The sequence below is a fragment of the Mesoplodon bidens genome (assembly GCF_964165515.1).
Source record: "Mesoplodon bidens genome assembly, contig: HAP1_SCAFFOLD_92, whole genome shotgun sequence".
Lineage (NCBI taxonomy): Eukaryota > Metazoa > Chordata > Mammalia > Artiodactyla > Ziphiidae > Mesoplodon > Mesoplodon bidens.
The window spans coordinates 1,058,127-1,082,907 of NW_027672608.1; the positions used below are offsets into that span (position 1 = coordinate 1,058,127).

At 36.8% G+C, this 24,781-nt stretch overlaps 1 protein-coding gene across 1 annotated transcript in view; it reads right to left on the minus strand.

The window, feature by feature from the left end:
• Positions 1 to 517: 517 nt before the first annotated feature.
• The window catches only part of LOC308609906 (dual specificity protein kinase CLK4-like), a 287,013-nt gene continuing 262,749 nt past the window's right edge, over positions 518 to 24,781 (minus strand). Inside the window, exons 2-14 of the mRNA XM_081259180.1 lie at positions 18,902 to 19,062; positions 13,984 to 14,065; positions 13,708 to 13,896; positions 12,568 to 12,658; positions 12,103 to 12,169; positions 9,045 to 9,161; positions 8,786 to 8,952; positions 8,485 to 8,579; positions 8,105 to 8,234; positions 5,254 to 5,336; positions 2,363 to 2,442; positions 1,551 to 1,641; positions 518 to 1,474 (exon numbers count right to left, since the gene is read on the minus strand). Of these exons, the coding sequence (XP_081115306.1) occupies positions 1,334 to 1,474; positions 1,551 to 1,641; positions 2,363 to 2,442; positions 5,254 to 5,336; positions 8,105 to 8,234; positions 8,485 to 8,579; positions 8,786 to 8,952; positions 9,045 to 9,161; positions 12,103 to 12,169; positions 12,568 to 12,658; positions 13,708 to 13,896; positions 13,984 to 14,065; positions 18,902 to 19,062 (1,494 nt within the window). The 3' untranslated portion in view covers positions 518 to 1,333. The remainder of the gene's footprint in view (positions 1,475 to 1,550; positions 1,642 to 2,362; positions 2,443 to 5,253; positions 5,337 to 8,104; positions 8,235 to 8,484; positions 8,580 to 8,785; positions 8,953 to 9,044; positions 9,162 to 12,102; positions 12,170 to 12,567; positions 12,659 to 13,707; positions 13,897 to 13,983; positions 14,066 to 18,901; positions 19,063 to 24,781) is intronic.

Consider the following 24,781-nt stretch of genomic DNA (forward strand, 5'->3'; position numbering starts at 1 on the left):
TTTTACCTGGCATACTGATCAATAGTTTTGGTGTTTTTTTTACTAAATTATCATTTACCATGTAGTTTTTTGTTTGTTTGTTTTTTGTGTTTTTGTGGTACATGGGCCTCTCACTGTTGTGGCCTCTCCCGTTGTGGAGCACAGGCTTCAGACACACAGGCTCAGAGGTCATGGCTCACAGGACTAGCCGCTCCGCAGCATGTGGGATCTTCCTGGACTGGGGCACGAACCCGTGTCCCCTGCATCGGCAGGTGGACTCTCAACCACTGTGCCACTAGGGAAGCCCCTACCATTTAGTTTTTCATGTGTAAACAGGTAAACAGAAAAAAATACCTACAGACAAACAAAAAGTTCATTATGTTAACCAATCAGGGTCTGGAAATTTCTGCAGTTTTCTTCCCAAGTGTTCTCTGATCAAATCATCTTTTTTTTGTTTTCCAGTAAACTGTAACATAAATACAAATTGTTTAATAATAGCCATAAAGTCTCAAAGGCTGAGGTTTAAGTATTTATACTTCATATGGTAAGGAGACAGATATTGGACAATTTCTAGACTCCTGAAGATTTGGCATTAAAAACAAAAACCTCAGTCATCAGAATTCCTATTTCTACGTTTGTGACTAACTACATAAATAACCATTGGAAAACAGGACTTTCCAAGCTAACTTTCCAGTTAGACTTTAATCTTAAACGAAGTGTGTATGTGGTTTTGTTAATCTATTACGATGCACAAGTTGGATGTCTTTCCATGAATGCTACTTACCACCACTGACATCAACCAATGAAACAGAACACAATACTTACAATTTAATGAAATTCCAACAGCAAACAGTTCCTATGGGTTTTGGTTTCTAATACCTGCCTACCTAAATTTAATAATACTTATTACCTGTTCAACAATTACAGAAAAATCTTTTAAAGTTAAGGAAAGTTTGAGGTAAATAAAGAATATTCATTTAAGAATGAAGTAGTCAAGATTTCCTTTTACTCAAAAAAAACAAAAAACAAAACACAAAAATCACTTCCAAGAGTCAACCTCCATGTATAAAAAGGCAAGATCAATCACTGGACACAAAGGATATTCCAAAGGTCTTTAAAAATGGTAATTAATCTCAAAAAAGGAAAATTAATTTTAGCTTTTATATTTCATTCATTATCAAGACCATATTTGCTTAACAAGATAATTATGCAATTGATACAAAACATACAGCATTTACACTTAACTGTACAAAATAATTTAAGGTTTATAAAAATATTAGAATGTTTAGAGTTGACTGACACAGTCTTAAATAATCTCTTCTAGAGAAGTATAGTAAGACCACTGATTTCCATTTTATTTCTTTTTTAATAAGTCAAAGAAAGGATGCTGCAATGCTTCATCCAAGGTAATTCTTTTCACTGGATCATATTCTAACATTCTTTGAATCAGGTCAAACAGTTTCTCATGTTCTTCATCATGACAGAGCATAAATTCCTGAGGGGAAAAATGACTTTGTTTAAGAAAGACAATAAAAATAGTTAAAACAGGTTTTTTTGGTTTTTTGTTTTACCTTTAATGGTTTGCAGTGTCTCGTAACATATCTACCAGCAGAACTATGTTCCTCCCAATCTAGCTGATTATGAAGAAAATACTTCTGTTTCCTATAGGAAAGAGAAGTCTGGATTAAATTTCAAGAAAAAAAAACCCAAAACCCACATTCTTACCCTGCCCCCACCAGGGGATTGGGGGAAAAGATGGAACCATAGACATCTCTATATATATACATAAACATACAATTACTAAATATCTCAGCAATAATTATATTGGATAACTTATATGGTATTTTTTCTAATCTTGTACCCTCTGAAGTTTTAGTATCCCACCTAAGTTGTACCATATGTGAAACAATGCCAGCGTCAAAAACAGAGGATCCTAGATCCATTCCTGTAAATTCTGATTTCACTAGATCTGGAATGGGGCTAGAAATCGTTAACAATTCCCTGGATGACTTCTGCAGTGAAGCTATGTTTTGAAACCACTTATAGTATTCTTGTCCAAAGACGTACATGTGGTTTGCAACAGTCTGGAGTTCAAATTTAGATAGGACTCCAAAATCAAGCTCTTTTTACTACGCTATGTATTATTTTTAAATCAACCTAGGAAAACATTTATGCAGAGGTTAACTTGAGTATAAAAACACCACTTTATTTACTGGATCACAAAGTAAATATTGCATTATTTTTCAAAAACTTGACTTCATGAAAAAAAAATTCAAAATCTACAGTCTTTGGAATAAGCAATAACAACAAAGATGGCTTTTCTATAGTTTGAGTATAGGCCACTGCATGTACCCAATAAGGACTTTAATCTTAAAAAGCATACCTTGTTTTCTGAATCATGTGTGTTGGTATGGGTCCTAATATACGTTCCATCATTGCCAGGTGTTTTTTACTATGATGAGTCTAAAAAAATAGGAAAAAGAAACTTAGCACTTTCCATTTCCCTACATGCACATAAAAGGAAAACACAAGAAAACAGTGTGTCCGGGACTTCCCTGGTGGTCCAGTGGCAGAGAATACACCTTCCAATGCGGGGGACGTGGGTTCGCTCCCTGGTCAGGGAACTAATATCCCACACGCTGCGGGGCAACTAAGCCTGCCCACCACAGAAAGAGAGCCTGTGAGCTACAAACTACAGAGCCCACACACTCTGGAAACTGCACACCACAACTGGTGAGAGAAAACCCACGTACCACAATGAGAGAGAAGCCCACGTGCTGGAATGAAGACCCAATGCAACCAAAAAAAAAGTAAATAAATAAATGTTAAGAAAAAACCAAGAAAATAGTGTTTCCATAAAAGGACTAGATTAGACAGCTATACAATTTATACTACACTCTACTTCAAAGATGGAATAAAACTGAATGAGCTACACTGATTGTCTGATTTCTGAAATGAATTGGTAAGGTCTGTATAGCTGATTGAGGAACAACTTTTTAAGTATATTTTACTGAAGTACAGTTGATTTACAATGTTCGAATAAGTTGTTTAATGTAAAACAGAACAGTTTTTCCTTATTTGTATTATTTGCACTGTTTAACTGAGGGATGACTGGGAAGATTACCAAAAACCTGGCTACTCATTTTATCGGTTGCTTAACTAACCTCCATTACCCAATGGATAGCAACTTTGTAACACTAATCCTAGACAATAAAAATACAGTCCCAATAATTCTTACAACAACCTTGTGCTAGGAATGTGGGAACATAAATTTCAAAGAGGTTAAGATACTAGCTCAAGCTCATATAGCTCATCAATGAGGAAACCTGAGCTATGAACCCAAGTCAAAACTCATATTCTTAAATTACACAGTAACAGAGCTTTGGCTAAAGTAGAATAAATTGTTAAACTAAATGGTACACTCCTAAGTGGAGGCTGGCAAACTTCTTCTGTAAAGGACCAGATAGTAAATATTTTAGGCTTGGATGGTCACAGATGGTCTCCACCACATATTCTTTTTCATTTTTTAAAGCAGGCATCAGATAGGATATAGTTTGCCAATCCTTGCTCTGAAGAGCAGAGTCTATGTGCAATGCTTTTTAAATCCATTAACTACTGTGCCTAGCACACTGCTTTCAAAATGTTCTTAAGTCATGACAGGAATAAATAATACAAGCTCCATTATCTTCAAAAAGTTCCTTAGTTGAAGACTATTTTGGAGGGTGGAATTAAAATATAAACAACATCTCACACCAAAGTTAATAATTGATGCTTAAGATATCAGAATGATTTACAATCATAAAACCATCTGAAGGATTTTATATGTGTCAGAATGAAGAAAGCATGCACTGTGCTCAACTTTTTCCTTGACCCTATAGCTTACTACCACAAAACCAGACACCACCCCCAAGAAATGTCTGACAGCTATGTTCTAGATATCAAACTTGTCTACAAACTCAGAGTACTTTTAACAGGTCTCTATGGAGTAGACAGAAGTTTGGTGAGGTGCCCCATAGCAGTGAACACATATATTCTGCAACAGCCACCTAAGTGACTTATAATTCATCACAGCTTCCTCCCTCCTCATCCTGCATTGCCATAACCTCAAAGCAACCTTGACAGTATTAGGCAGGAACTTCCTAACCACCCTCACCCCATCCAACAACACACCTTGGTCAAATCACAACCCTCTTAAAGTTCTCCAATGGTTACACCACTTGAAGCTTTCAAGACTTTTAGTTTTCCGACATAAGCAAAATTATGAGGAAAACAAGTAGAGACCTAAATAACATTTTCTCCTTTTTGTTCTGCCAAGTAAGCCAATAACTATTATCATTTCATAGAAAGAACATTTTAATACCAAAAAAAAACAGGAGAGGTAATTTCTAAATGAAAGCCAGAATGGCAACCCTACAAAATCATTTTCATTTTAGACCGGTCTACATTTGGAAACCACTGACTCCTAGGATAAAACAAATACCTTTCTATGGCAAACAAATCCACTATGAATCAGTACTTGCCTACTCACACCATTTTCCTATTTATCCAAGACACTCCGGCAGCACTATTCATCCTTCCTCAACTAGAGTAGCTTCCTTTATGCCTCTTGCATTTATGAATACCATTTCTTCCTGATATGGCCATCACACACTCTAGTTTTCTGACAAACTCTTACTCTTCCTTATAGCTTGGATTAAACTCCCTACTCCTCAGTGATGCCTTCTCGAAGGAAACTTAACTGTTCCCCTTTTCTGGGTTCCCTTCTACATTGTTCCATTATAGCAAGTATCACATTGTACTGTACGTTATCCCATGTCTATCCTGTGTATGTCTTCCTTGAGGAGAGAGATGCTGTCTTTTCATTTTTATACACATAGTGCTTAGAAATGTGCCTAGGGTGTCATACATGCTTAATACATCTTACTGTTTCTGAATTCTTTTAATAAAAGTGCAACATAACCAGAGCTGAATTAAAACTGACCATAGTAACACTAATGTAAATTTATGAAGGAGCATCACAATAAACTGGATCATATGAAGTCAATATGGACCATGTGTTTAAAAGCTCCACATGCAGAATGAATTATGACCATTCACTGAGAGTATTTCATTCAACTATGGTTTTAGAGAAGGATGACTATTTTGCACATGGAAGTTTACATCTTAAGAATAATGACACTATGGCAACTTTCCAATATGGAAACAAAAACTTTAACATGCCTTTAACATTAAAGCTCATTATGAATCAGTAAGTAACATTTACTAAATACATACCTGAAAGACTGTGAAACCAAGGTAATATTCAATAAGAATGCAACCTATGCTCCAAACATCACATGGCTGAGACCAACCTAAAGCTATTTAAAAACAAAACCAAACATTTTATTATGCAACCATTTTTAATTGCCAATACACAATATCTTTTCCTATGTGGGTGCTCTCTTTATATAGCCCATTTAGGAGAATATGATAGTAAATTCAGGGTTTACATTTTTAGTTTTATACCAAACATTATTCAGTATGCTTTCAGAGTCCTCCATATCCTTGTATCAACTTACAGTATTTTAACCTGGGGGAGGGGGCATTTTATGGAAAGTAAGAGGGGTTAGCAAATATTCCATAGTCTCTGAATTGCTTGTGCAATGAGGAGCACTGTTATAACCACTTAATGGTTGTTCTATGAAATTTTACATTTTATTAGTGCAAACATAGGTCAATAATTATCCTCAGAGTGTAATTACTAACCCCTTATCAATTACCATCAGCTTGATATCTGAGTTTATTTCTTCCATTAAAAGAAATAGTAGTGTCACATAAATTATGTAAGAATTATAATGGATATTATAAGCAGTGTCACCCATAAGCAGAATTATACAGATATTTAAAGTTCACATAGAGAGGTATCTATATATGTACTTTCAGGTTGTCTATACATGATCATATATACTTTCTCCTTCAGAATTGTCAATAGTAACATTATGCAGAAAAGAAAAAAACACCTAGCCTTAAATCTCTATCTAATTAGAAAGGAAAGGAGTAAACCATACAGATGTTTTAACCTTTTAAAGATTAAGTTTTTAATAAAAAAATAATGTACAAATAAAACGTACTTTAAAAGACATTTCAATTACTTTCAGTAACATTACTGAATTTAAAGACAAAGGAAGAAACAATATATTCAAGGAACTTGACTATGATTTAGCCATTTTTGTTAACCCTCATGGTACTTATCACTTGAACAAAAGGATAATGGAGCATGGTTTCTACTTACAGTAACACATACAAAATCTGCAAATGATAGAGCTTCGATCTAAGATGAAAGTTTTCTTTTCCAGCCACTCCTGTCTCCCAGTCCAGCTTTCTCCCAAGTGACTGTAAACTACCTCATTCTCTTATGGCTCAGCTCTCATACTCTTTGGAATTTCACATCATTCACTTTTACCAACTTCTGTTTACTACCAACACCCAAGTCATGAGACCAACTGCCCTCCTCAGTGGTGGCACCTGACAACATCTTCCTCTTCAACCTAATTCTGCCTTAATCCTCAGGAGTAACACTTCACAAACACACAAAGAACCCTTCTAATCTTCCCATCTGTTCATTTCTTTTCCTAAACACCAATAACCCCAATTTCAGATTTATATCAACTATCCCCAGCCTGGCCACACATGGGACTGTATTATTACTAGGAATCACTGTATCTTACACAATCTAGGAGGAGGCCATTAACTAACTGTAAGATACACCACTGTTTTATGAACCAATAACCAAGAAAAAATGCCGTTTTGTCTTATGTTTCCTCACATGTTAAAATGTGGAGAAAAATCTTCTTCTTAAAATTGATAAAACACAGCAAGTTATCTCTTTTTAAGCTCTGAAAATACCTCTCTGCCCACAATCTCTTCCCACACTCTATTCTTTTACCTTCATTGCAGCCTTCAGTCCTCAACCATGAATACATTTTCTAAACTACTGCAACACAGCAGCTTCTTTCAGACCATACTAAGCAGAAATCCTAGTAACATCACTCTCAAAGATGAGCTCCAAACCTGTGCTATCCTATGTGGTAGCCACTAGCCACATGTGGTTATTTAAATCGAAAAGTTTAATTAATTTAAAATTCAGTTCCCCAGTCAAACTGGCTATACTGAAAGTACACAGTAGTCTACGTGTGGCTACTAATGGCTACCATGTTGGATAGTGCAGATATACAACATTTCTATCATCATGGAAAGTTCTACTAGCCAGCACTACATACTATTCTTAATTTCCTGTCCCTTTTACTAATTCTTTACTCTAGGTAAACATCATTAGTTTGCTCTCACACTCATATTCTCAACTACCAAGTCCTCTTAGACAAAAGGTAAAAAGTGGAAAAGACTGATTCCACAAATATGTTTTACTATCCAACCTCGGTTGAAACTTACTTTTGGTGAAGTAATATGCTTATACCATTTAACTATCTCCCAATATCACCTGATCTGAATTATTCCCACTGTCTCCAAGCTCCCAAATCCATCTCTGACTTCCTTGCTCTATCAACATGACTCGGTCTCGAACTTTTCAATTTTGAGGCATAAGATGCGCTCTCCCTCACTGAGTTCCCTTTTATTAATATTGAAAAACCCTGCACCTTAACTAATTTTCCTTTCCATGCTTTCCCACGTCAAAGATGATCAAAGCTCTCCTCTTAGACTAGCCCCTCTTTCTTCTCCTCTTAACCTCCATCCACCCTACATCTAGACGTCTGCCAGCCAAATCTTTAGCATTTTCCCCAGCACCATGCTTTGTGATGAGACGAAAAGAGGTGCCCACATCGCTTCAAAATCACACTGCTGTCACGGACTTAGCCAATACAGCTTGTTCTCTTATGATCTTGTAAGACTGACTTGTTCAAAAAGAACCACCACCTGGAATATCTTTACAGATGATATCACATTTTTCCCACTCAGGAAAAATATTTATAGCAATGTCCAGACAGCTTTTATGAAAACAGAAAACATTTTCTGTACACTGCTAAGAAAATTACAGCTATCCCCCAACTACCTGCCCCCCAATAAAAGCTATAGAGAACAAAATATCTCTTTTTCAATTAAAATATCAGGAAGTCTGGTATCTACTAACCCAAAATGACCTCTGGAGCTCTGTAATGCCGTGTAGATACCAAAGTGCTATGATGTTCATCATCGTATGTTGCACTTCCTAAGTCAACAATTTTGATATCTGTGTTTTGCAGTGTGTGTTCATCACGTTTCTAGAGATACAGTTAAGTAAACACAAAGATCAATAAAGATATGAAATATTTTATAGCACTATCCAAGAGGCTTGCACATGAATTCTCTTTTTGATTTTCAAAATAACCCCATGAGAAAGGCAAAAGATTACCCTTTTTGGGTTAAACGTCAGGATATAATAAGCCTCAAAGGTAAAATTCCTCATCCAAGGATCACCAAGCTAAATTAATTTTAAAGACAACTACCAAAATTAAAACAAGTGTAACTTACCATTTTTGAATTATACTTGACTACATAGTCAGACTCCACAAATAAAATATTTTCAGGCTTCAGATCTGTATGGGTTAATTTATTATGATGCAAAACTACAAAAGAACAAAAAGACATTATTAGTTTCACTTACAAATTTAATCTGTACCAGGGGAAAGGAGAATTAGTAGTAGAGGTAGGGATCAAAAGTGGTTTCATCTTTACTTGCAACGTGCATTTTTAGTGACAATGGTTTGATATGTTGCTTGTCCAATAAAACCTTTAATTTACTGGTATTTAAAAATTTAACAAGTATACTTACAATTTATTGACTGACAGATCTGATATGCCATTTGCCTGATATGGTCAATTTGAAATGGCAGAAAGCTATTTTCTTTAATGAAATCGTAGGTACTAAGTCCCAGGAGTTCGAACACAATACAAATATGACCATGATGATCAAACCATTCTAGCATCTGGACACATCGGCTGAAACAGATCAGAATACAAATAATTCAGTTCACAGAATTCTGATTATTTCATGTAACATAATGGATCACAGTTCCAAGTTTATTACTTACAAGACATTATTGGGATCAGTACTATTTAAATGCTCTAATACTTCGATTTCTGAATGAGCTGCTTCATGATATTGTCCCATATTTTTTATGATTTTCACTGCTACATGTATGCCACCCGTTTAAAACAAAATGAAAATGGTAAATGTACAGAAGGGCGTTGAAGACATGTATCCTCTAAAGCAGCTGTCACCAACCTTTTTGGCACCAGGGACCGTTTTCATGGAAGACAATTTTTCCATGGTTGGGGGGAGGGTGTGATGGTTCAGGTGGTAATGCAAGCTATGGGGAGCAGCAGATGAAGTTTCACTCGCTCTCCCACTGCTCACCTCCTGCTGTTAGGCCCAGTTCCTACCAGTCCACGGCCCAGGGGTTGGGGACACCTGCTCTAAAGCATCACCTTGTTAAGTACCAATCACTCTATGCTATTTTCCTAAATAATCTTTCAGCGTATATTATAGCAGATCTATAAACATTTTTTCAAAACATTTTGACAAAATATACATTATGCAGAGTGATGATTTCTCTTAATACTTATGAACGTTAATGTTTGTTTCCAAAAGTTTAAATTTACCTAGATTTTATAAGTAGTTTTTTTTAAAAAAGGATAAAAATATAAACCTTGAACATACTACTGCTGAAAACATTTACTCATTCACCAGGCTAGACAGACTGTGCCAGATGTTGCATTGGAATCACTGTTAAAAAGAGCTTGTCCCATGTACCTCACAGACTAATGGAAAAGACAGACACTTGAACAACTTATCATAAGGTTAGAAGTGCCTGGTATAAGGAATAGAGAGAAGAAAGATCCTAACCATCAGAGTTAGGGGAACTCAGACTTCCTCAGAGAAGAAAGACAACTATCAGTTTGTTAGATAATTCTGGCAAAGGAGACACCATCAATAAGTCATCAAGCCAAAAAAATGTTTAGTGCATTCACTGATGCGAATAGGTATAAATAGCAACAATGTATGGCAGCGTGTTTTAGACCGGGGCATCTGTAGTACTTCCTAAAAAGTGCAGAGGGAATTCCCTGGTGGTCCAGTGGTTTACGACATGAGCTTTCACTGCCGTGGGCCCAGGTTCAATCCCTGGTCGGGGAGCTGAGATCCCGCAAGCCACGTGGCATGGCCAAAAAAAAAAGCTGTAAATGATTTTGAGGAAAATGATTTCCAAATCTTCAGCTTCCTTCTGTCCTCTTTTCTAAACCTCATCTTCTTGAATACAAGCCAGCAGTCAACCCTGCATTTTTCACTATGGCCTTCCCACATTACAAAAGAGAACCGCATGCACGTGAAATTAATATGGCAAGGTTTGCGCACCAGGCTGTTTATAAAAAAAGAAAAAAAATTCTTTGAGGCAAAAATTTTTCTAGTGGCTGGATAGCAAACCTATTCTGAACTCATTTCTTTTGACAAGGTCCCAATGAAGTTGTGGGCTGATATATAATCATCAAAATAAATTTTTAATGATTTATCTCCCTATGATGTATAGCATATATCTCAAGACTTAAAAGAATTACTATAAAACTGCTGCGACAAAACTTCTTCTAGTCTCATCTATTTCATCATATGGACAAGTTTTCTAACTGCTAATATGCTATAAAAATGAACAGTGCTAATAGCTATAAAAATGAAAAATGGATAATGGTGTTAGCTAATGCTACTATAGTAATCATATTGCAGTATATAAATGTTTCAAACCAACGTTATACACCTTAAACTTATAAGCTTTCATATTACTTGTCAGTTAAAAAAAAAGAAAAATGGAAACTTAATGTTAAAACAGTAAGATTTATCTATGGACACAGGAACTCATTTTTTAAAGGCCCCAACCATCTCAATAAAAGATATATTTTCAATTACATTGTATGTTTTAGGTCTAATAAGTATCAAAATTTGTAACAGGTTTGTACTTGATCAATTGAATACTGTTCATTGGAATATCTCAAATACTCAAGTCTTGGAACCTCAAGAAATTTTTAAAAGACCTAAATGGGACAACTAGTGAAATGTGAATCAGGTTGTAGATAAGCTGGCAAAACTTGAAAATACATATAACATGTAAATATAGAGAATGATTAAACACTGTAAAATGTTAACATTTGTGGAATCTGGGTGAAGAAGAGATGGGAATTCTTAGCAACTTTCCTAAGTCAAAGTATTTCAAAATATCTTAAAATTTTACTTTATGTTCACATTTTTGTCATAGAGAGGAAAGGGTGATAATAAAAGACATTTAGGATAATATTCTTTATGAAAAGAGAAGTAAAAGTTAAGTTCAAGATAAAGCATTTCTAAGTATTCAAGCAAAGTTTGTTCATGGATGACAGGAGGTATCAAGCTGTTGTATTTAGATTCCCCCAAACATATTTAGAAAGAGAAATATGTTTTTTTAAAAAATCAGCATTTACAATAAGCTGGAAATTACATCCTCAACTATTTTATGATGAAAAGTTGAGATGTCAATTTAGGAAAGTGCAGTTTCCACTAAACTGTTGTAAGACGTTCACTTACAAAAAAATTTGCAACCACAGAATAGAGATCCTAGAGGAAAACATGAAAATGAAGCAGAGAGGGTCAAATAACAAAAAGTTTAGTATAACTCATTAAAGAATCTGGACTTTATTCTGTAGGCTTCAAGTAATATAATTTATTTATAGTTTGAGAAGCTAATCCTAACGTGCAAATATTATCCTTTGGAAATAAAACTTTTTCAACCAAGAAGACTAGACATGCTAATTTATTGTCTCTGCAATTCAAAAGTAGGGTAAAGCACTCCAAATCTCTTATAGAAAGCCAAGGACCTAAGTTCTGGGAAAGTCTTCACTTGAACACTGACATTAATTTCAATGAACTCCATCTGATAAACATTTTCAGCATTCTTGGTCAAAATCCATACTTATGGTAAATAAATCATACACAGTTCAAGAACTTTTGAATACTTATACCTCCCAGGAAAACACATAGCTACCACTTAAATTCCATTTCATCTAAATTATGGATCCTTCTCCACCAAAAATATCAGAATCTTCAAAAAAGAAAAACAACAAACTTACATGCCATGATCAATGCACTCTACAACTCTGCCAAAGGTCCCTTCTCCCAAAGTGTTCACGATTTCATCTAAAGTGAGGGGGGAGAAAGAAGTGTAAGTACCTGAGTACAAATTATCAGTTATTCAAATAATGAATGCTTAAGTGTGGAATTTTTTCAAATGCTCTCTATTAAAGCATAATTAAGGTTCCAGCACTCAAATTATTTTATTTTCAGCTGCTACAAAAATAACTTAGATAGAGCTATCTTTCTTGCTCTAATCTCAAATTCCACTGATTATTTTGGAACTTTAGAGTAGAAATATTTAAACTCTATAGAAAAGAAGAAATACAAAAGAACAACAAACAAACCCACAAAAAACAAAACAAAAAAGCAATGAAGAGTTCTTTAGACCCCCGCTGACAAACTATTCTTAAAAAGATTATTCTGTCTGCAAAGTTTAAAAAGTGTTGAAAAATATTCTATACATCTTGCTTTTAGAACGTCTCCACTTTGACAGATAAGGTGACCCTCTTCATCATCTTCTATACTCCTGGATCTTTTCCTTTGGTGGCTCTTCTGGAACGGCAAGTGGGCAGCACCAAGATCGTCCAGCCAATCAATATAGCAGAGTGAATTCAGGGCAGAATATGCAATTCATTCAGCGGGGATATATTCAGGCATTCAGATAAGAACCAGGCCACGAACAGTTGGCAGGAGCAATTTCAAATTCAGTCCCCAGAAATTCACAGGACACAGTTTATGTTACAGAAGAAAAACATGGCAAGATTTTCAGATAAGTTACTTAAAGTGGCAATAGAAAAAACAACACAATTGTCTCTAAAATACTGACTTAATTGAAGTCTGAAATTTAAAGAATGCAATGTCATGATCTATTAATCTCGTTATAAAATAGCCCATGCTGTGAGTTGAAATGTCTAGTTTGGCAGGAAAATGTTTGAAAATGTCAAGATTAGTTCAAATTGATACTGAGCAATATTTTTAAACATACTTATTAAAATAAAAGGGGAAAATAAAGGCTAATGTCAATGTTTGATCTAATCAATGATAGTTCTACTGAAGAAAACTTGGGGAGGAAAATAATAATTCATAGTTTACTGCAAACAAGTGAAGATTCATGAGTGTAAAAAAAAGGCAGGCTTTCTGGACAATAATTTCCCCTTCAGCACCCACTTTCAGAACTCCAATGGAACTAATTGCAGATTGTGCTATACACAGGGTAAGTATCCACCAGTGCAACTTTCTACATTTGTCTCCAAGTACTGGGAAAGGGGTTTCTTTTAAAGTAAAAAATGTTTAAGATGAAAGAAAAGATGGGTGCTTCATCTTTTCGTATGATTATGTTATAAAAGATAAAAATATTTTTAACATTAAAATCAAGAACCTCATGATCTGGTCTGCAGAAAATGAGTAAATGTGGGCAAATGAGGACTAACTAATAAATGCAGATTAGTTGTAAGAATTTGGAAGTTTCCTTTAAGGATTCAAGTAATATAAACACAATTATATTCATATAGTATTATAAACTTTTTCAAACTTATTGGCTCAGTAAGAGCTTTTACACACAAATAAGTATCCACCCAAAATAAAAACAAAATCAATCATACCGAACGTGACTGATTACTTGAACATTGTCTATTACGCTTCTTTTTAGGACTCCTTCCCCAGCTTCGGACTGAAGATTTACTGCAGTGGATTCGATAACTGCTTTCAACGTCTCTGTGATAACGTCTAGGAACATATCTTTTGCAGTAGTCATTTCTGTATTCATCAATGTTAGGAACATATCTTTTGCAGTAGTCATTTCTGTGTTCATCAATGTTAGGAACATATCTTTTGCAGTAGTCATTTCTGTATTCATCAATGTTAAGAACATATCTTTTGCAGTAGTCATTTCTGTATTGATCAATGTATCTCTGGTCCCGATAATATCTCTCATTCAAGAACCTTGCTTCTAAATAATGACTGCAAACACATTACAGGATTTAAAATTACTCTCTTCATTCTAGAACATTTTAACGTTTAACCACATTTTAACGTGGTTAAAATAAAACATTCTCTCAAGAATTCCTGGTTTCAACAGCTAACTCAATAAAAGAAAAAAATACAAATTGATGAATTAGAATTTATACTTAACTCACAAAACTTAAATAATTTTACTTTAACCAACAAGCAAATGGGTACATATATCTCTATTAATATATACTGCTATGAAGGAACAAACCTTGGGTCAAATCATTCAACATATTCAGTGTTTACTTGATTAAGTGTCCCTTTACCTTCTGGTGAAAGTTAAGACCAAAAATTCACAAAACTGCTCTTCTGAAATTCATCAATCTTATGATATATGCATCTGTAACTAAGCTCTCTTCCTTTTTGCAGAGCCACACACAACATGAGGCAGGCAAAACAGGATTCCTTTACTTCTTAATGTAAGTTAGGTATCTCTGGCACACAGAGTTCTTTCACAAAAGGTGTATTAGAGCTAAAAGGAATCTTAAATATATTTCAGGCCTTTCATTTTACAGATGACTACACTGAGATCCCTAGAAGGAAAACGATTTGCCATGGTTGTAGAGCACATACTAAATCCTATTGTATGTGCCAGTATTATTATACACACCACCTATTCCATCTCCTCTCCTCTATTTCGAGCTTCCTGTATCTTTTTGAGAAATAGACAACACAGTTTTTGAAGGCTGCTTCATGTGCCAAAAATATCTAAAATATATCCCCCTCAAATGAGAAAAGGTTCTAGTAATTGCTTGCTTAGGATTTCCCAACCCCCTACTTCCCTTTGCATTTTGAATTTCCTGTCACTCCTGCTTGTGAAATAGACAAGAATTCAGGGAAAACAGCATCATCTGGTGCCATAGTGCTTAACTTCTTTTTTTTATTTATTTATTTTTTTTTGCGGTACGCAGGCCTCTCACTGTTGTGGCCTCTCCCGTTGTGGAGCACAGGCTCCGGATGCACATGCCCAGCAGCCAACGCTCATGGGCCTAGCCGCTCCATGGCATGTGGGATCCTCCCGGTCCGGGACACAAACCTGCATCCCCTGCATCAGCAGGCGGACTGTCAACCACTGTGCCACCAGGTAAGCCCCATAGTGCTTTACTGCTGAATCTACAGATCCCTTTGAAAATCTAATTGAGAGGTATGGACCCTCTCCCCTAAGAAATGCACAAATGCGTAAACAAAACTTGGCAAGGAATTTCACAGATCATGGACCTCAGGAAGTCAATGGATTCCAGTTAAGCAGCCTTGATTTGGTGGAAAGAAAAAGACAGAGTCAACTGACCCAGTTTCCTGTCCCCGTCTCTACCTGGGATGAGTATCCTTTTCAACAGTGTGAAGCTTCAAGAGGGATGCACGTGGAGCACTGAGGGAGAGAGGGGACACCTGCCCAGTCAGACACACCAGCTAAAATAATCCTGACAAGCAATGGAGTGACAGATGTTAACTAAACTGCCCTCACTAACCTCGTTCTTTTTCCAGAATATGTTGTCATTCTTTTTTCTCAGGAGGCTGGTTTATGCAAAAATAAAGGAGAAGCATCTCTAAAACTGCTACTCAACAGGGCTGGCATCAAATCCAGGCTGGGGAGATGCAGAAACCCCCTTTCCCCAGTGTCAGCCTTAAGTTCTAGCCATTGGAGAAACAACTCAGGATATTAGGGTCTAAATCTGGGTCTAAGTCAGGGATCTGATCAGTTGCTTGGAACCATTAAGGGAGAAATCTACAATACGTCAAACTAGAAATTACCATACTCTAAAGGGCATCTGTTTAATTCTGTAAGGCATCCTTCCCATAAAAGGCTAAAATGTATCGGAAAACTCTAACACTAATAATCCTTAGCTGGACTAGTGCATGAAATTAGAGCTGCTGATAATCCATAAATAATCTATAGAATAACAAACATGGAGTGAAGTAATACTATGAGGATAAACTAAAAAGATGAGGACCTCTTCAGCCTACAACGACCGAGCCTTAGAGATTATATAAACAAAGTCTACAGAATTATAAAGGCTATATGGACAGAGTGAACAGGATGAACAGACTGATTGAATTTCTAAAAATAGTCACTGAATGTCCAGTGAATATTTCACTGTAGTTCTTTAAAACAGCCAAGACTAATGAGGCTATGGGCATTCGTTTCTATTTCCACACAGGTCCTGTGGAAGATAAAAATATATATGAGGCAAAATCCCTGCCAACAAATAACTGTTCAATTTGAGATTACTCACACAAAAATAAAACAAAACTCAACCATGCAGGAAATGCCAAAAGCCTGGATATGAGTGCTTAGGAGAAAAAACTCATAATGCTTAAAATGGTCAGGGAAGATTTCGTGAAAAAGAAGGGAAGAGTTGCATCTTATAGGGACATCAGGATTTGGATAAAGTAGGAAGTAGAAGTGGTGCCAGGAAAGAAAAATGGCATATGACCATCTTACATTTATAGAGTACTTTTAGCCAGAATGGTTTAGAGATGAGTTTGTCTACATGTTACTTAGGAAATAGTAAGTAGACAATTTCAGCAAGAGCAATTTTCACATAGGGGAACATAGGCAAATAAATAAGCTGGGAACAGATCATCCAAAATCTTGCATGCCAGGCTAAAGGGCTTAAAACAGTGTTTCTCAAAGGGTGGTCTGTTTATTAACAATATCGAAATACTGAATTTTTAAAAATGAAGATCCCTGGACCCCAGGTCAGACTCACTGAATAATCTGGTAATATGCATTTTAAACATACCTCCAAAGTGATTCTATTCACACTAAAGTTTGAGAATCACTGGTTTAAGGCTTGATACTCTATGTTACAACAAGACATTTAAGGATATAAAATGTGTTCACAGTGTTCACAGCCACATCAGTCTTCCTGTGTAGAATTAATTGATTAAGCTTGTAGGAAGGGAGCAATTCACAGGCTACTTACAAATCAGAAAGAAAAGACACTCTGAAATATATAGGAAAAAAGGTAAGATAATTGATATACAATAAAAGCGCTGATAAATCATAAGAAAAATATGCTTTAATAGAAAAAATAGGCTAAGAATACAAAAATAATGTTCACAATCAACTAGACTTCAATTAAAAAAATATTCAAGTGTTCAATAAGCACATGACAGAGGACAAATTCAGCAGAAATTTAAACATTCAAATGAAAAGAAAACACTATTCTTGGCATTTCAAAATACACAAGACTAGTGACAGCATGTCGTAGGGAGTGTAACTTGGTACAAACTTTCTAGAAAAATATGTGGAAAAATATGTGAATATGTAGCAAGAGCCTTATAAGAGTTCACACCCTTTCACTTGAAACTGTCCCTTCTTAGAACCTATTTTCAGGAAATATTCAGAGGCAAAGATTTGTATACAAAGATATTTTTCAGAAGAAATAACTTTACATCCAAATGAGGGACTAGCATCCTACCAAGAGTACCTTCTTTATATGCTTCTGTATTTTTCATTTTTTTTCCAATAATTTTACAAAAGAAAAACTCATATGAAGATTTGAATCTTGAAAAAGACTATTAGATTACTCCAGATTACGGAGAGCAATTACCACCAGACATCTCTGGTGCCAATATCAAAGAAGAAACTATTGGCCTAGTGGTTATTGCACTGACTCAGTATCATCTTGATGTGGTTAATTGTGAATATGAATAACTGTTTATCATTCATATCACTTCCTTTCGACACATACAATGCATAATAAATCCATGAATGGTTAGTACTATATGTTAAGGCTTACAGAGTATTTTGTAGTTATCATAATATAGGGTACAGATATTCTTGTATAATACATTAATTAGCTCAGGTCATTGAAATCCTGGCATAGATTCTCCCTCTTCCCTCCATATGATAGTGTGTGAAGAATGATTAGTCTGCACTGATTAACAACAAGCTCACTGTTCTACAGAACAAGTCTGTTTTGGCATGGAGAAGGAAAAAAATTGCATACTGTTTTTTAAATAACGCCAGTTGGCTAATTTAGAAAGCAATCTGGCAAACAGTCCCAGTGGAACATCTGCACAAAACAAGGAGAAAACATAGAACCACCAAAAACAAATGAGAAAGGGAAATTAACGGAGGACAGAATGAAAGAAACTCTATTCACCTAGGCTTTGTTTAATCATTTAGGAACTTGAAAAATTCCTTCAATTCTATATAAACGTAGTACCTCCAAATTTTACACTGGTAAGAATACAACAGAACAGGACACATGCCATTGGAAATTTTTAATGAGGTCCTTCTTACAACAGCCAAGCTTCTAAAAATCCCAAACATATCCACTGGCCTTATCTACAAATATAACCTGTAGAATACAGTATAAGCAACTAATCCCCAACACACTTTAACATTCTCACACACCACATGCTATTTTTCCATCTGGATGAACTCTTCCCGACCCTTCATTAGCTCTCATTTGTGGAACCCTAAATAAGTGCCCCAATGTACAGCTCTCCCTACTACATACAAGTTAAAGGCACTCACTGGTCCTTTAATCACTTACTTAACTTTCGTGTGTCTCATTTCCCACAACTATATTACTGGCAGCTGGGACTCCAGCAACTGTTTCCTACAGCTCCCAAATGTACACAGATATGTGAGAGTAGGAACTCTGTTCTATTCACAGCAGTGTCTAGCATATAAGAGGCACTCAGTAAATATTTTCTGAATGAGTATTTGTTGACTGATTTATAAAACAATCTGACAGATGAAAGCTATATAAGCTAATGACAAGTCATTACAACTATTAGTGTTAAAATGGTACTAGTTCAAGCGTAATTTACCAATAAGATTCTTTAAGCTGGTGATGTGGTTTACAATGTCTGTTCTCTTGTGTACTACTGTGGGATCTCCTTTTCCGTTTGTGACTTCCACTGTAGCTTTCATGTCCCCAGCTTTCTCTGTTATCCCAGTCAGGGCAGTGAGTTCTTCTGGAATGCCTCATCTGTTAATGGAAATGAAAAGTGAGTTGTGGAATTTACAGATGGTTATATTTAGTAAATAAAATATTTCACATTAATATTAATTAAATAGAAAAAAACCAGCACATGGGGTCATACAGGTTCTAAAATCTTCATAGGTAATGGTTCCCAAGGCATGGAGGCACTATCCCACTGGTATGTCAGATGATTCTAAGTGGCATACACACCTAGAACTAAATGATAACACTGTGAGACCTTAATGCATTTTCTTTCCATTCTTCTGGATAAATTCTCAGCTTGGTGCATATCTTCAACTAACACTTGCTAACTGCCATTTTTTAAAAAAGAGTCAGGATTCAGGCTTACAGCCTTCAGTAGACAACAATATCTAGCTAGAAATTAATAACTTTTTTGGTTTTATTTTTATCATTACCTTCTTTCTATGGTAAATTATTACTAATCTCTTAAGTTATTGATGTAGTCAAATTATTAAGTTATTGATGTTAACTTTACATGTGAACTAATTTAAAACAAATATCACAAGTGTCATGCAGCTTTGTTGAAATACTGTGATACAAATAACTGAAGTCAGAGAAACACTTAGGGATAGAATATAGGAGATGACTGTTTATTTTCAGATCATCCTGCAACCATTCTTAAAATTAAACATATTTGTTGTAGATCTGGGGTGACTAAAGAAATGAACCTATAAGGATGAATATGGTCACACTGAAATCAGATAATTGTGACAATTCCTTGGCTCCAACTACATCCTCACAGGTTCCATTCAGGATCAGGATCTGTGTTCTAACAATGTCATCCCATTCTGCCTCTTCAAATCTTAATTCTTTCACAAAGCAGTCAAGTTTTTAACAGTGATGTCCAAACTGTTGAAGAGGGTGAGGTTCACAACTCAGCAAGGAGCTGAAAACAGGTAAAATGGAGCAAAACCAACTTAGTTAACCTCCTTCAGTTAGCCCAAATGACTCAGTAACAAGCAAACAAATTCAAGTAAAAAATTTAAAAGATTTCAAATGAATTAAAAGACTTTAAAATGAGGCATCTCCTGGGAGGTATTCCCTAAGAAAATGTAGGTATCATGCCATCAGGGAGCGAAGCCACCAAATATTTAGATCTTTTAACTCACTTCTCTTGTTGATTCTTAGGTCCAACAAAAATCCTAAAACTCTAGTCAGGGTTCTCACTGGAAATTGATAAGTGAGCATTCTGATTTACATAGTCATTTGAATATGGGAAACTGAAATAAATGACATTACAAATTAACCTGAGCCAAAAGACCATCAGAAAAGCCATCAAAAAAATTATATTTCTAGTGGAATTCTTCTAACCCTTCAACTACCCAAATTATATTTTAACCACATAGGAACTCTTTAAAAATGTTTAGTTAAGCATTCTTAAATCATAGCAAGCAAAATTACAACATCTGATGACTGAGGTTTATTACTATGATTATTATAATGCATTTCTTGCAAAACACGTGTGTCTGCTTCAGTTTTGTTTTTTTCCTTCTACTATCAGTAGGCCATAACTAGCTCACCAAGGCAGAATTCTTAAATAACCACAGTTATCAATATGCAAGTATTAAAATAAGCATCTTGGGAGAGCCAAAGGTTTTTATTTCTCTAGCCAAGTTCATTACTTTAAATTTAATTCAGCTGTTAGGAAGCTGTGCCCCCCCCCACCACTACTGTTCAGAGATATTTTCTCAGGGGGCCAAGAGAAGAATCCCAGATCCAGGTTATACAGATTAGGTTCCTTCACATACAAAAGAAAGAAAAACTATCTAGAATTATCACACTATTTCTTATTAACAAAGAATCCTACATGTTAGAATCATTGGACGTCCTTCAATAAAAACATCAGATACAATAAACATCAGATGTTTATATCCATCTTAGAAACCTGATTCTCTACTGCCCTTTAACACCCTATATTACCCGACAATTTGATGTTATCTATATAGGTTAAAGTTATGATTAGATGGCTCCAAGAGTACTGTATGTAATGGATAACAAGAAGCCTGTGGGTGTATGTATGGAGCACAATCATACAAAGATACCTATAAAATAAGACCAGGTGGTTGACGTGGTCAGTTTGGAGCGCTGTTTCCTAAGAATAGTATAAGCATTTCATGGTTACTTAAGTAATCAAGGACAGGGTGATCCAAAAGTATCAGAAATGCACATCTGATGCAACAATACTATGCTCCACTTTAGGAAAAAAACAGTTTGCACAAAGGATGAGCCTCTCCGTATTGACCTCTCACAAGCACGAGCTAAATTCCACCACCTGGACTTGCAAACTAGCAGTTCCTCAGACGCCCAGTCCCCACCCCCTGCCTCTCCACCAGGGCACCTGGCCAGGGCCTTTGGCACACTCAGAGGCAGAAGTCTGACCTCGGAAAATCCCAGAATGCTACAAACGGCCGAGGCCAGGGACCCAGAGTAAGGCTTGATCTAGGACAACACTTGCCCCAGGAGGCTCTCGCAGGGTCTCACTCTGATCGGCGGGACGGGTCACGGGCCTAAGGAGCCGTGATATGAGTGGCCTGGCCTCTCTGAGATGAGTCAACGGCAGAGCCGAGGCCTTTCCGCCCTTGGATTTTAAATCTACCATGACACCGGGGCAACTTTAGGTTTCAAATGCCACGAGCAGAGCTGTGCCCCAAAGAAACCCCGGTCACCGAGGCCCCGAATCCCGTCGTTTTTCTGACACCTAGCTTTCGAGACCTAAAAGACTGGGAAACCGCCCAGCCCAGAACACCCTATCCGAAACCTTACCTCCTCAAAAGCAAAAGGCCCTTTGGTAAACTGTCACCAAACCGCCGTCTTCTCTCCCTGTCGCTGCAACAAACACCCTACAAAATGGCGGCAAAACCATCTCCCCAAAACCCCACCGTCGGCCTCTAGCGCCACTTATATAGGACGAAGGCGCCTATGTAACAGAGCTCCCGCGCTCACGCCCCTCCCCTAAGGGGCGGGGCCAAGTGTGACGTCAGGGCCGCACCCGGCCCTCCACCGCGCTGCTGCGTGGGCAGAGCAGTCCCGGCCCCGAGATGTGCTGTGGCTGAGGCGACTCCTTAGATTGTTTTCGTTGCGGGAGAACCTGGGTGAAGTCAGGAGGAGACGACTTAAGCCTGTGGCAGGTGTCTGCTGCTACTCGAGGAGTTATTCTGAATGCAGCACCTCTCAGCAGAGCCAACCTTAGCTCCGTTCCCTGCTCTCCCGCCCCAGTGGGCCGCAGCACGGCTGAACTGTCAGGCAGAGCCACCGTGCAATAGACAAACCCCTAACCGGCTCGGTGCTAGGCCCAGGCTGGTGCTGGGGTTAGCTCAGTGAACGCGATTGTGTAGTCCAGCCCGCTTGGAACGTCCTGTCTAAAAATGGATTCTGATAAATAAGATGTCTTAGGAAACAAGCTCAGAGGTGCTTATCTTTTTAAGGCCTGTGTTCCTGATAAAAACAAAAAAATAAGTTTCAGTTGAGACTCCTTACAAAATTTTTCCTGTTGTGGTCCCTGCCTCCTGGGCAGATTCGGTAGCTGGAAGTTTCCCTAACAAACTTTTCCCCATTATTTATTCCTGTGAGTCAGTTTTATTTAACCAATGCAGAGTAATGTCTGAGAGCTAGTGAGCCCCGTTAAGGGGCTTGCTTACCTCAAATAAGGTATTTCACAGTTCTAAGGATCCCCAGACAGTTTCCCTTTGTGAGCGTGTAGAGTGAGAAGAGAGAAGAGGGCCAAAATCTGAGCCCTGGGGAGCACTTAAGGGACAGAGGAAAAGAGCCTGAGAAGGAATGATCAGAAGGAGAGGAGAACCAAGAGTTTGGTGTCAGAGTAAGCGAGAGAAGGGTTTAAATGAGGGAAAGGCTGACAGTGACAAATGCTGGGAAGGAGTCAGGTAGGGTTGGTCCTGAAAAGTGTCAAGGGGATTTTGTGTTCTGACAAACATTCAATGGATAAAAGAGAAAGTCAGAAATCAGATTTGGGAGGGCACGGTTGGACTCTTGCAGGCATAAATCCAATAGCATGTGGGTTTGTACCTTGTACCTTGTTAGGTGAAAGGAGGGCCCTGTCATTTCATGATCTAATATTGTAGAAAACTTGTGCCACCTACTTTGGATAAATTGAATTGTTATGGAGATTGTACCCCATGTTAAGAAGTGAAGAAGTGAAGTTGAAAAGATAATTGGAAAATTGGAAGTGAAAATCCTTTATGCTGTAAATGAAACAGACGTTATTCTCCTCACCTGGAATAGCCACCATTTATGCATCTACAATTGTAAATCTTACCCATCCTTTGAGGTCTGTCTCTAAGATGCTATCTCTGACTACATGAGTTCCCACCCATCTCCCTGCTCTTGACTACTCTGGTTAGAGATGAGGTCCTTAATCAGTTGGCCAAGGCACACTGGTGTGCCTGGAACCACCAAAATATGATGACCAATTTTGCCCATAGTGTGAAATGTATTGGTTCTACAGTTGATTACACCTACTATTTCAGGGACATCTATCAGTTGGAATGTTTATCTGAGTAGACTGGGCCATCTTGCGAGGTAAAGTGGGACTCAGCTTGAGGCATATAGAGGCATAAATTAAGCTGTCAGCAAAGAAAAGTTCCCCTTTTTTCCTGGCACATGAAGGATCTTTGTCTTGTGAGGCTAAAAGAGAATGTGGTCAGGACAGTGCACAGTTTTGCTCAAACAACAATATAAAGTTAAAAGACAGCCAAGTGGAAAGGCCCCCTACAGAGGGATTTATAGACATCACAAAACAACGTTACCCAGTAGTGGAGTCTGCTTTGTAGTTGCTGCTATCTTATTTTAGTGTCATTTTGAATATTCAAGTTTGTCTGCCACTTAAATATTAAGGTCTAATATTTGAAAGTGTGTCATGATCAGGAGGAGGTCGACATGTATGGTGCTCCTATTTACTCTCTGTGGCTTATGTGCTTTGACTGGAGACAAGGACCTGATTTATACTCTCTTTGGTATCTCAGTGGTACAACCCAGTACATATTTGTAGGTTGTTTATGGAAGCTGCTTTTGGTTGTTTTGCTCAGTTGGGTTAAGTTGGATTAAATCAAAGGTTGAAATTTACTCCCAGAATCCCTGGGCCAGTTGGCTTAATAATCTTACCTGGCACCTTAACCCTTTCTATTAAGTCAGTTACCTGGAAAATGAATACCTTGTATCAGAGGATTTAATAAAAAGTCTGTCTAATTTCTCAGAATCTACTACTAACACCCTAAAAACTGTCTAATCTGGTAACTTTGTCTTAACACAAGAACAAGTATGTCTAAGAAATCCTTAAGTTAAACCATATATAAAGAAAATCTTAGCTTTGAAGAGCAACCAGAGGAATATTCTTATCATATATTCTAGCACAGACATTCTACAAGTTTAACTTCAGATATAGGAAACAGTCATCTCTGAAAGCAGAGTTCCAGAGTAAAAGTCTAAATTGTTGTGTAAATTACGTTTAACAAAAGACTGTCAGCTATATGGAGAAATCTTTACAAAGGTATAAACCTTTATGGGTTTATAATTTCTAAGTTGCTATTACTGATAATTACCAATCTGTATTTAATTAGATTTTTTGTGTTTTTAGCTATCAATTAAATACTCATGATGTGCTAACTACTTTGTATACATGATCTCATTTAATAATCTAAACAACACTGTAAAGTGATCATTGGTTACTTGCTTGCAGTCAAGTTATCAA